The 13,778-nt window shown below is 40.9% G+C and overlaps 2 protein-coding genes across 3 annotated transcripts in view; one reads left to right on the top strand and one right to left on the bottom strand.

The window, feature by feature from the left end:
- Nucleotides 1–13,778, top strand: part of LOC150078955 (uncharacterized) — a 112,282-nt gene that overhangs the window by 28,816 nt on the left and 69,688 nt on the right. The gene's annotated exons all lie outside the window — the stretch shown is intronic.
- The window catches only part of LOC150078956 (uncharacterized), a 32,016-nt gene that overhangs the window by 15,853 nt on the left and 2,385 nt on the right, over nt 1–13,778 (bottom strand). The window contains exons 1-2 of one of the 2 annotated variants that reach the window (XM_090383480.1): nt 13,105–13,211; nt 2,690–3,709 (exon numbers count right to left, since the gene is read on the bottom strand). In XM_090383480.1, coding sequence (XP_090239606.1) covers nt 2,690–3,695 — 1,006 coding nt within the window. In that variant the 5' untranslated portion in view covers nt 3,696–3,709; nt 13,105–13,211. Of the gene's footprint in view, nt 1–2,689; nt 3,710–13,104; nt 13,212–13,778 lie in introns of those variants that run through there. The other variant, XM_090383481.1, reaches the window with a different exon arrangement.

Genomic DNA, 13,778 nt, shown 5'->3' with positions numbered 1-13,778 from the left:
AACTTGGAGATTTGGCATCTTAAAAGATTTACATAACCTAGGCCTTAGAGGGATTCTCCCCTGTTTTATTCAAAACTTTTCTCACTCACTCTCTCGTTCCTTCAGCCAAGAGGAGGGAGTACCACAAGGATCAGTATTAAGTGTCACGCTTTTCGCCATCAAAATAAATTCCATCACAGAACAACTCCTCCAACTGTAAACAGTGCCCTCTATGTTGATGATTTTAGCATATTTTGTCAGTCATGCAACATGAGGGTTATTGAAAGACAACTGCAGGAAGCCATTGATCGCCTCAATTTCTGGGCACTTGCTAATTGCTTCAGGTTCTCGCCGGAGAAGACCGTTTGCGTACACTTTTGTCGTAAGCGTAATCTTCATCCTGAACCTGAATTAAGGCTCGGACAAAATGCTATTCCAGTAGCAGCGGACACAAAATTCTTGGGACTCATATTTGACAAAAAGCTGACCTTTCTGGATCATATCCGTGAACTCCACACAAAGTGCACAAGAGGCCTTAATATTCTCCGCTCGCTCTCCTCTACATCTTGGGGTGCAGACCGATGCACCCTTCTACGGCTTTACCGTGCACTTGTGTGATCGAAATTAGATTATGGGTCCGAGGTGTATTCTTCAGCCAGAGACAGTGCCCTTCGATCGCTGGACCCTGCCCATCATCAGGCTCTCCGTACCGCTATTGGAGCATTTCGAACATCTCCTGTCCAGAGTTTATACGTTGAAGCAAACGAACCACCGTTATCGCTTCGACGTAAGCAGTTGTCTCTAAACTACGCTTTTAAACTGAAATCCCTGCCAGACCATCCTACGTGGCTATCCGTTTTCGAGCCACGATGGGAAAATTTGTACAATACCCGTAAGACTGCTAATCGTCCTTTTGGTATTCGTCTCCAAGAGCTACTGAAAGAACTTAATATCAAGATAGACAAGGTTGCCCAAACACCAAAGGAACCCCGTCCACCCTGGCATGCTCAGGTCCCGGCATGTGACTTGTCCCTTAGAAATTGGGGAAAGTCGGACACTCCATCATCTGTCTACCTGCAGCTTCATTCAGCACACCGAACTGAATATTCCGACTTCGTGCCAGTCTACACGGACGGCTCGAAGTCGGAATCATATGTGGGATCTGCTGCTGTCTTTACAGACAGCACTACATCGGAGCAGATTCCCTCTGAATGCAGCATATTTACATCAGAGCTGCACGCTATAGAGTTAGCCTTGGATCACATCAGTAAATGTCAATACCAACGGTTCATTTTATATTCCGACGCTCTCCGCGTGTTACAGGCTTTAAGAACTGTGAGATATAATTCTCATCCAGTTCTGTCTAGCATTCAGCAGAAGATTCACGTTCTCCATGAACGCGAATATGATATCCGCTTCTGCTGGATTCCCAGCCACATTGGGATTAGGGGAAATGATTTGGCTGACGCCGCAGCCAAATCAACAATTCCCAATAATAACCGCTGCCTGTCAGTCCCCTATACAGACTACAGGCAAATAATATATCAAAAGATACATTCCCAATGGCAGGATTCGTGGAATAGACAGACTGAATTATATCGTATAAAGCCTGTAATTGAACCGTGGCAGTCTAGTCTGCGCAGGAATCGTGAGAAGGAAGTTGTTCTTGCCCGGACCCGCAAAGGACACAGTCATTTGACTCATTCGTTTCTGCTGAGGGCTGATGACCCTCCTATGTGTGTGTCCTGTGGCACAATTTTAACTATGAGACACATTTTAATTGACTGTCCAGATTTTAGCAATACTCGTTTTACCGCTTTTAATCATCTGACTGAGCCGTATACACTCAGTCAGATTTTATCTGACAATGACCATGTGTCTGCTATTTTTAGCTTTTTGAAATCAATAAACGTTTTTGCTCTTGTATAAAATTTACATTTTATTGCGATTTTTATTGATTTATCTTTTATACATTTTGACATAGTGACCTAACTAATTAGGTCACTGAATGTTTAAAATTTTTTATATATGACCGGGTCTGGGCGCATTATAGCCTTAGCAGCTAATGCGGCAAAAAAAATTCAAAATAAAATAAAAAAATCAAACATTATTATTATCAACTCTGTTCATTGTTCTGCTCTCAGATACACTGTTAATGGTTACCTGTTGTGTACCTTGTTTTTAATAAAAATAAAAACTGGTGTTTTGGGCAGCCCTACATAAGATACAATGCATGTCAACCTATGCTAATACGAAGTCTCATTTTTTCGCTCAGCAATAATTGCACGTGAATACTATTCTTATTTATTTTTTTATCTTTTTGTTTATCCCAAAGTTCGGATTATTAACTCCTAAAGAGAAGAGTCCTAAATATTTAAATGTTTCAAATGTTCTTAATGAGAAACCTTCAAATCGAGATCTAGAATTGCTTTTCCTACCTGATTGAACAGATTATTAGAATTCAAAAAAATTTGCTGACAAGATATACACATATCAATTTTATTGAGTAAAAAGCTCAATATTTTAGCTTAAAAACATTGCATCTTATTTGTGCATACTACATGATTCATTCAAATGTTACTCTTATTGTTTGAAACGTGTATATGTATATTTGGCTAATACTTTTTTAGTAATTGTTTTTAAGGCAATTATGCGATCATGATAATACCATTCAATCGCAAAGGAGTTCTTCATCAAAACACGCATTTACCATCCACCAATTTTTGTCCTGGAAGCCCACAAACAAACTGTCGACATTTTTTAGTAAAAGGATCAACTTTCTTCCCTCCATCACACTCCTTTTTTCCGACTTCCTCTCCGTCTGCTTTGTTAATATCCACCAGAGTACCAAAAGATCCAAAACCGCCTCCAAAGCCGCCTCCAAGCGAAACTACAGAGCAGAGAATATCTGAAGGCTCAACGAAATTGCACAAAGCACAGAATATATTTCGATAAGCAACTGTTGTTCCGTTGTAGGAAGTGTAAACAATACCCATATGCTGGGAACACTTTTCACAGATGGAAGTCTCTGTCCACTTTGGAGAGCATTCGTTCACCTGATGTACATCACACAATCGTGCATCTCCAATAGGTCCCCAAGGTCTTAGAATTTGCAAATTGTATTCAAGAAACTCGTTCCTTGTTCCCCACGCATCTCTGTCTTTATCATAAACTAACTTTGCAATGACGTTATCAGGCTGTGGTCCCAAATCGAGTCTGACATTCCAGAACACTGTGTTTTCGTAGTCATCATTACAAGCAGCACAGAAATAGTTGATATAGGTCACATTGGTTTTCGTGTTGGACACTGGAACCTTAAGCAGTGGATCACTGTTGTCGCTAGGAGGCGTTTCGCATTTTCTCTTCATATCCTCTTCTCCCTTCCATCCATCCTTGCATCTGACGACCATGTACTCAGTGTAACCACCTATCGACACGCACCTTGTATTAATCTCATGTCGACTTCTTTTAAGGTATTCCGAGTCTATACAGCAGTCACCGTAGAAATCGCAATTCGGATCGCACATGCAGGGCCATTTTGAATAGGAAAAAAAATTGTCCCTATTTGTGCACCTTAGATTAACAGCACAGCTGTTCTGATAGATTTCATTTTCGTCAATTATTTTGAATAGATGGCTTTCAGCACACAAGAACACGTTCAGACCGAGGATTAAAAGCAGGCCTTCCAAAACACTTTGCTTCTTCGTAAAGGTCATGTCTTTAGTTTTGTCTGAAAATATAAAAATTAAAAAGTAAAACAAATTCTCCCTTTTCTTTTGAAATTCGTTATATTTAAAATATTTCTGCGATGAAATCAGCCAACGCTGTTCTTAATATTACATTGAGAAAATATCCTATACTAACAGTGGACAGGTATGCAAAGACTACAAGTATTGAAGATTATAAACATCGCAGTAACTTTTAAATGCAGTTCAAAGCAAAGGGTTTATGTTTCGCAAAAATTCGGCGGTAGGTTAAGAATTTATTCATCAGATGAAAATGACGAAAAGCTTACTTATAAAGACGAGGCCGACTGTACACGGTTAAGGAGATGCGATTGTTTAAATCTAACTTTGCATGCAAAGATTGTTTAAATCTAACTTTGCATGCAAAGATTGTTTAAATCTAACTTTGCCTGTGAAGTTTCAAGTGATAAAACCCGCGTTGTTCGCACAGTTGGTAGATTCGCTATCCTCTCCACATCGGTGGAAAAGACCTGAGGTCCAGTCCCGTGAGGATCTTTTATGGGCCTTTTGCACAAAGTGGCTGAAACCCATGCTACCCTCTCATGAGAGGGTAGCATGGGTTTTGCTCCTGAAAACTCGAGTTTCTCGTTCAGAAAACAGAAAATCGACATGTACTTTGTATAAATAAACATTTCGCTAGGTTTGGTGAACAGCTTCGTCCGCTACAGCAGTGGTAATTTGAATCTGGTCGTGAAATCAAAGTGAAAAAGTAGCAGTTATGAGATGTATCAGGGAGTTTCAAAATGGCAGGATTGTGGGGCTCGTGCGGTTAGGTGCAAAGAAATCGGGAATGGCAACGTCTTGTTGGTGGCCCACGGTCCACTGTAGTTAAGGTGTACAAAGAATGATGTCGAACGAGTCAATGATTGAGGTCTATAAGGCCTTGAATGGGTTGAGCACGCTGAATTCTGATGGGATCCTTCCACTTGTTCAGATTACGAACCTACGGGGACATAAGTTCAAATTAAGAAAGGACAGATGTAGAATTAACGGCCTCCGTAGCCGAGTGGGCAGGAGCGGGAGTGCAGTAGCACACGCTCTTTGAATAGACTGGGGTTCAAGCCCCTGACTGCTGAATACGGTCGATCTGCCAACCCGCACTGGACCAGCGTGGCAGATTATGGTCCATTTCCCTCAGCATGAATTGTTGAGGAGGCTTCCATCCTGCAGTGGGTTGATAATGGCTGCACTTTACTTTTTAGATGTAGAATAGATGTGCGGAAATTTGCCTTTAGCCAGCGGGTGGTTAATTGCTGGAACAAACTTCCATCTGTCGTTGTGGAAGTTGATAGGTTAAATAAATTTAAGGAGGAACTGGACAGGCATTTGGAGGGAATGGTGTGATTTTTTTTTTTTTTTTTTTTTTTTGGCTGATGCTGCATAAGCTCCTACACTTGCTTTCTTGCATCACGTGCCACTACTACTACTACTACTACCTCCCGCCAACAGAACTGTATAGGATTACGCAAAGTGGATGCTATATATATATATATATATATATATATATATATATATATATATATATATATATATATATATATTTGACATGTTTAAATTTAGACGTGTGGGGTCATTTGCTTGCATATAGATAGAGTGGGGGGGTAGACTGAAGACTGGAGGGAAAAGACAGAAGTATGGGCACGTTAGGGAAGGCGACCCCAATCAGTCAGTGAGGCAGGCCCATGCCTCACCAGAAGAAGAAGCGGGGGGAATGAGCGCAGACAGAACTCCTCTCCTCCCCCTGCCAGGGGTAAGGGGTTACAGGTACCACGCAAGAGAGCGTGATACAAATCGCCAGATGGCGCTGGCAGCAGAACTGCAGGTTGTCAAGGTCAGTGCAGAGTCCAGATCACGTAAGTGTTGTGTCCGGTGAAGACATCGTTCCTGGCACACAGGTCACGTCCGGGTTGTACTGTCAGTTTTGGTGTGGCTTGGTTTGTTCGTGGGTGGATGTATACCTCAGTTGCTACTGGAGGGACATCCGACGTCAGAATTATGTCTTAGTTGAGTGGGAAGGTTTTTCGTCTCTCGAAGAGATCGTGGGCAAATATCTTGAAGGCATTGTAGTGCCTTTCATCACTCAGGATGTGATGTTCCTGGTCTAGTGGCAAGTAATATATTTTTGTTATTAGTTTGCATTCTGAGATCTAACCTGGTTGGCAACAAATTTATTGCCTAGAACTCCAACTGTAGTTGCGGTGATTTCAACTTGCCGATTCCTAAGCAAGAGGATGCTCTTGTGTGCCTTGAGGTTACTTTTCGGTCAAGCGCTTCATCTAGTATTCCATAACTTACCAGACGTCAAGCTCCTGCCTAGCAATTTCCAATTTCAATTAGATCACCTGACAATTGCATGCCAATTATCCATGCATGGCAATTCCCCTGAGTTACCTGATGAGTATGCCGCTGAATTGCCTAGGGTTGCCTTCTCTACTAAATATCTCAAGCCAGACATCGTTTTACAGTACTTGAACGGATTTGACAGGGGTTGTCTCTTTTCTGAGGAGTCGATAGAGGATGCCATTATGGTCTTGTCCGAACAATTTAAGTTAATTGCACTCCGTGGTGCAGCCAAGAAAGTTAGGATTTGTAGCAAGTTGAATCGGTGTTTTAATAAGGAAACTTAATTGGCCTTCATCAAGAAGCAGAAGGTCTACCGGAAATGGCAGAAATCTCAACTCTCCTCATACCTTACTATCTTTAAGAAGGAAAGAGCTTACTTTCTAAAAAAGAAAAAGCAAGTCCTAAACCAAGTTGTTCTTGATGGTTTAAGAGGGGTAGATGGATTCTCTCACACCACACAAATCATCGTGTCATTGACTAAATGTAGAGGAAACCCAGTCTGTCCCAACTGTGGGTCCACCGATCATACTCAAAATGACTGTTCAGCAACAGAAATGAGCTGTCCTAACTGTAAAGGAAACCATCCGGCCTATTCTAGGCCATGCGACAGATGGAAAACTGAAAAGAAAATTGTGAAGTATAAAATTGAAAATAAAGTAAGCTTTCAAGAAGCGAGAAAATTAATTGCTCCCAGTATTACAAAACGTACATATGCCAGTGTCACACAAAAATATCAATCAGTGGCCACTAAGACTGATGTTACAGTCCCCTCAAACAACTCAATCTCTGACTGGGCACGAACTGTTTTTTCCCAGCAACAGTCCACCGAAACAGTTGAACCAGGCAAGCAATACTGCTCTTACAGTACCAGCGAAATCTCCTTCTCCTACTCTTCCAACGAATGCTGCTGCTGCTGCATCAAATAATCGAGGTTCAAACATGAAAATGAATATTCAAGACACATCCATGGATACAATTGACTCATCCAGACAGGAAGACCCAGTCTTAGAAATACATGTGGAAGAAGATATGGACATCGGTCGGCCATTTTTCAAAAAAGACAAACCGAAACCTGAACGCCATAAAACAGTCACATCAAAAAAACAGTCAGATACAGCTTCTTTTACTAAACACCAATAATGCCTTATATTCTTCAATGGAATTGTAGAGGATTTCGTAGCAATTTTAACGATATTCAAGACTTAATTAACCGCTAATCTCCAGTTGGTTTCTGTATACAAGAAACCTATTTAACTTCCCAAATTTCTGCCAGCATAAAGAACTATACTATCTACCGACAAGATCGTAATACTTCAACTTCCGCTCGTAGGGGTGTGGCCATCTTGGTCAGTTCAAATACCCCAACCAAGCAAATTGTTTTGAAAACTGAAATTGAAGTCATTGCTGTACGTTTGGTAACACAAATTGAGTTAACGTTAGTATCAATTTACCTCCCACCAAGTCATACCTTCTCTTACCAAGATCTTGAAAACCTGCTAATACAGCTACCTTCCCCTATCTGTCTCCTGGGGGATTTCAATGGCCACCACGCCTTATGGGGATCTACTAAATTGGACAGGCATGGACGACTGATTGAAACCTTGATAGATAAGCAAAACCTTACCATTCTTAATACTGGTGCACCTACTCAAATACAATTACCAACTGGACAAACTTCTGCAATCGATCTGTCGATATGCTTCCCTATTCTGTATCCAATCATGGAATGGTCTGTTATGGACGATCCCATGGGCAGTGATCATTTTCCGATTATTTGTGATTTGCTCACTGCACAACCACCAGTAGCCAAACCCTGCAAGAAATGGAAGTTCTCTCGAGCCAACTGGGCCAAATTTCAGTCAGCTGTCAATCTGGATGAGAAATTTATAAGAACACAGTCGATAGATGAAGCCACAGATTATATTACTTCACAGCTACTATCTGCAGCTAACTGTTCAATTCCACTGTCGAATACCCAGTTCCGACGGCACATTAACTATTGGTGGAATGAAGAATGCACAAAAGCAAAGAAGTTAAAAAATAAAGCATGGAATTTATTTCGTAAATCCCCAACCACAGATAACATTATCAACTACAAGAAATTAAGGGCAAAAGCACGTCTCATTCAGAGGCAAGCCAAGAAGAATTCTTGGATCCGGTTTACATCTACCATAAATAGAAACACTAACTCCAGGTTAATATGGAAGAAAATTAGGCAGATTTCTGGCAAATTTCCAACCACCCCTTCGCCAATTCTTTCGTGAAATGGGCAAGAACTCTCTGCTCCTGAAGACATTGCAAATGACTTTTGCCGAAGTTTCTGCGGCATCAAATTATTCTCCTGATTTCCAGAAAATAAAGACCACGACTGAACAACGTGCCATCAACTTTCGAACCTCAGTTTCCCATCCGTATAACCAGCCTCTTCAATATTCTGAACTTCTACACGCCATTAAAACAACACGCATCAGTGCCGCTGGGCCAGATGGAATATCTTATATCATGTTAAAAAACCTTGGTGACAAAAACTTACAAATACTGCTGATCTACTATAACCGAATATTTCTGGAAAACTTTTATCCCAGCTATTGGCATCATGCAGCAGTTCTTGCCTTTTTGAAACCTGGAAGAGATCCTACCAGTCCGTACAGTTACAGACCAATTTCCCTCTCCAGTTGCCTCGGTAAATTACTTGAAAAAATTATCCATAATCGACTTGTTTGGATCATCGAAACAGAACACCTAATGAGTAATCACCAACATGGGTTTCGTAAGAACAGGTCCTCCTTAGATCTCATGATCAAAGCTGAGTCTGCAATTCGTAATGCCTTTGTAAAAAATGAACATCTAGTTATGGTCTCCATAGACATAGAAAAGGCATTTGATATTACCTGGCGTCGTGGCATTCTCAGTGACCTTTATGCTCTTGGTTTACGAGGCAACCTGCCTATATTCATTAGGAACTTTCTTCAGAATCATTCATTCCAAGTTCGATATAACAACTCACTTTCTGCGACATTTTCACAGGAAGAAGGAGTGCCACAAGGGTCTGTACTGAGTGCAACCCTTTTCGCCCTTAGAATCGATTCCATCACAAAAGAACTTCCAAATGCGGTTCAGACCTACCTTTACGCTGATGATCTCTCTATTTCTTGCCATTCTCAGAACATGAGATCCATTGAACGGCAACTGCAGATATCACTGAATAAAGTCCAAAGGTGGGCAAGATTAAATGGCTATCGTCTATCACAGCAGAAGACTGTTGCCATCCATTTTTGTAATCAAAGGAAAATACATACAGATCCTGAACTTCATATATCAAACTTTACCATTCCAGTGACTAACAACATCAGATTCTTAGGCTTAATCCTTGACAGGAAGCTAAATTTCCTTGAGCACATTAAATTTGTACGTACTTCCTGCCTCAAAAAACTAAACATACTAAGAGCTTTATCTGTCTTGTCTTGGGGAGCAGACCGTACATTTTTGCTGCTCTTATATAGATCACTGATCAGATCCCGATTAGATTATGGTGCTCCACTCTATGATTCTGCCCGTAAGAGTACACTACGATGGCTAGATCCTATACAGCATTTTTTTTTTTTTTTGATTTGGTAGTTGTTGGCGCCATATTGCACCTTCCAAGGTTTTTTGCAGTACTTTGATCCAAGCCCGAGGCGGGAATCGAACCCGCGACCTTTGGGTTGCCGGGCAGGTACTTTACCCACTCGGCTAGCCCGGTCGGCCCTGTACAGCATAGTGAATTGCGGATTGCACTTGGTGCGTTTAGGACTTCTCCTATTTATAGTTTATATATTGAAGCTAATGAGCCACCTCTATCTCCGCAGAAAAACGCTGCTTCTTAAGTATGCAGCCCGAATACAAAGTTGCTGGCAGCATCCTGTCGAGCCATACCTTTTTAATCCACCACTGTAAAATCTCTATAGAAACAAACGCACTAAAATAAGACCAGCAGGCTTACGCCTAATTGAAATAACACAGAGTTGGAACGTTCCAATTTTCAAAAGGCAACAAGTAATGAATTATTCTCAACCACCTTGGAGTCCGCCTCTACAATTAACCTGCGATACTTATCTTCACGAATGGGGAAAGAATTGCCTACCAATAATCAATGTGAAACAACTCCATGCAAGCCATATTCAAAAATATACTGATTTTTTACCTATCTATACTGATGGCTCCAAATCACATTCAGCGGTAGGAGCAGCAGCAATATTTCCTTCTTCAATAATTTCGGCTGCTCTTCCAGCTCAGTATAGCAGCTTCTCAGCAGAACTCCATGCAATAAAATTAGCCTTAGAAAATCTGAATCACTACCCATCTGTAAAATACATAGTATTCACGGACTCGCTCAGCTCAATTACAGCAATGCAACATTCCTCCTACAAGGAGGTTCACCCTGTTTTAGATCAAATCAGAAGTCTCCTATTGCAAATAGAAGAACGTCATCAATCAGTGACCTTTTGCTGGATCCCAGCACATTCGGGGATAAAGGGGAACGAACTCGCTGACAAAACTGCTAAAAATCCATCAACTTTTGATTTAACCTCCGTCCATGTTCCAGCCTCTGACTACAATCGCATCATTCAAACAGCATGTCTCGCGCAGTGGAAAGATCTATGGCACTCCCAAACCAATAATAAACTCTATCAGTTGAAACAGCACCCAAAGCTTTGGCACACTAGCACCAAAACAGTGCGAAGAGAAGAAGTGGTACTTGCAAGGGCACGAATAGGACATACATATCTCACTCACCTACATCTACTCACAGGAGAGGATCCTCCTCAGTGTCCACACTGTTTAACAGAATTATCAGTGAAACATATTCTAATTGACTGCCCACAGTATCAACAAGAAAGAACATCCGTCCTGTCTTCCCTGAGAAATTTGCGAGAACCAATGACACTAAATCATATTATTGGCGAGGAAGCAAATATCAATGAATTTTTCTCTTTCCTGAAAAAAATTGGACTATATCATAAATTCTGAAAGACCACTTTAACAAAAATCAAGTTATTACAACAAAAATTTGTTTTTAACAGTTTCCTATGAATAGGCGCATTATAGCCCCAGCAGCTTATGCGCCATTAAACCTCCATAACACACACACACACACACACATTGACTAAATCTTTTCCAGGAATGGCCACAGTACAACTTCCTGCAGGCATATTTTCCAGATCCTGATTCCTCTCCCTCACAGGAGGACAGGTTACCTAGGGCACGGATGAATGACAGAAATATCTAGAGAGACCCTGATTGATGTCATTAGTAAATTACGGAACAAAGCTCCTGTAGAACCAGACGATTTCCCACTATTCATAGTAAAAATATGCAGCACATACATTGTTGACCTTCTACTTCACTTTTTCAGACGAATCTTACAATCTGGAATCGTTCCATCAATTTGGAGATCTTATCTTGTCATGCCTATTTCAAAGATTAGGAAACCTAAATCTCCGAAAGATTTGCGAACAATCTCCATCAGTTGCTCTTTATTTAAAATCTTTGAAAAAGTGATTCAGCCAGCAATTGCCCAGCACTGCTTTGGTCAAAGGCCTGAGTATCTTCATACCGTTCTGCATAACAGATCAACAACTACCAATCTTCTAGATACCCTCCTCAGAAGCCAACAGGCCCTCAACAACAAATCACAGGTTGGCATCATCTTTCTGGACATTAAATCGGCATACGACAGAATATACTTTACAGTTCTCTTTACTATTCTGAAGGACTACTTCGGTCTGGCAGATACTTGCTACAAATCTTGAAGTCCATCCTACTTCTCAGACAGCTATCTATTACCGTCAACGACTTCCAGGTAACTTTCGACGTCACAAGAGGCATCCCACAGGGAAGTGTGTGTGCTTTCAACTTTTGGAACCTTTTCTAGCATGTAATTCTAACTTTGTTTCTTATGCCGACAACCTGAAGTTCTACGTGAGTTCAAATCATTCTTATCAGATCCTTGATATTAACCAACAGGCTTCTACACAGATAATAAAACTGGAACATTATCTAGCCATAATTGGGTTGCATCTGAACCCTTCCAAGTCTGCTCAACTACCGATAACCAAAAAAAAAAAAAAAAGAGTTAAAAATTATGTTCAAATCTTCGTTAGTGGGGAAAGTATGCAAAGGGTAACTTTCTACACAGACCTAGGCCTCACTCGGGATGTTACACTAACCTTTCAGCCTCACTTTGTTAGGATGAGACAGAAGGCGTACGCAGCATTTTAGGCAGTGCGTCAGGAGCTCGTTGGTGTGCATCAGCCAACGCTGCTTTGTCGGTAAATCCTGAGTTGCATTACCCCTGTCCCTCTCTACGCATCTGAAATTTGGTCATCTGCTCCTGCCTCACACCTAAACAAGTAGCTTAGTCTGGAACATTGGTTGCTCAGATGGTTGAACAGGGTGGTGGCTAACCCTTTTACTATCTCCCGATCCATCCTCCAAGGTAATCTAGGGACCACTCCCTGGAGACTTCTCCAGGGAGTGGTCCCTAGATTACCTTGGTAGAAAAAAACCATTCTACCCTCGCCTGAGACCGAATAACTGACTCACGTTTTGAAAAACACCCATAAAAATTCCTCATCTCATCGACAGGATTCGAACTCAGTTCTTTTCCACCGAGTGTGGGGGAACATGATGATCGTACCAACTGTGTACCAACGAGGACAGAATATAAGAGAAAAATATTATTTTTACTTTATAGGAATGATAAACTTAAGGTAAATGACTTCCATTAAAATGACAGAAATTGTACAAATTAATTATATTAATATTTGTAATACGCTGTAAAAGAGAAAAACTATAATCAAAACTTACAGGATTCGATAAAACTAACTTTTGCCAATATTAACTACACCAGGAGAATCTAGGTTCGTGTTCCTCTTTGAATACCCTCTATGTTACCTAGCATAACGTTTGTTGATATTATGGTAAGTAACATACAACGTATTCAATAGAGATTCTTAAAATAAATACCAAACAGTTGAATAAAATCTTAACTTACTCTCCAGATGGCCGATTTCGGACAGATGGCCGATTTCCAATCTAGATATTCAGCACAATAACATTCGACTGTACTACGAAAATCGCACCAACTGGGACGGAGCGAAATACGCTACTACTAAAGAAACCTGCTAGACTAGTGAGGCATTTACAAAACACAGTTGTGTCGCGACCCCTTTGCTGTGTCAAGGACACCGCAAAGAGGTCGCGTTGTGTGTTCATTTTTCGAATACGAATAAGGCATCGCATGGTAAGATGAAAAATCCTAACACCATTTGCACTCAAATTAACCAAGGTAATGATCAAATTGTTGTGGATCTTGTTGATCTTTTGACCCGTTTCTCTAGATAAGCGGTTCTACAGAAATCGGATTACTGCTGGTTTGAAGTGTAAATGTCCTGAGGGAGTTGTAAATAAGTATCAGTGGAGGAAGTCTCAGTGCAATTCCAGCTTACTAAATACACTTCAGTTGAGGAAAAGCAGGGAAAACAATGTCAATTTCCTTATAATATATAAGGAGGAAGAGAGCGGTAAGTGCTGCAGAAGACTACTTGCTTGAAGTGCGTGCTCCCAGGAGATTATTCCTTTATATACGACAATAATGAGACAGCACTTGAAATATTGTATTCATACAGGAAATCCGCACATAAAAAAGACAAATCCTAGGGAGGGTTA

The sequence above is a fragment of the Mastigoproctus giganteus genome, chromosome 10 (assembly GCF_048544385.1).
Source record: "Mastigoproctus giganteus isolate SK-2022 chromosome 10, ASM4854438v1, whole genome shotgun sequence".
NCBI lineage: Eukaryota > Metazoa > Arthropoda > Arachnida > Uropygi > Thelyphonidae > Mastigoproctus > Mastigoproctus giganteus.
The sequence above is the reverse complement of the archived record's forward strand: the minus strand, read 5'-3'. Positions and strand labels throughout refer to the sequence as shown.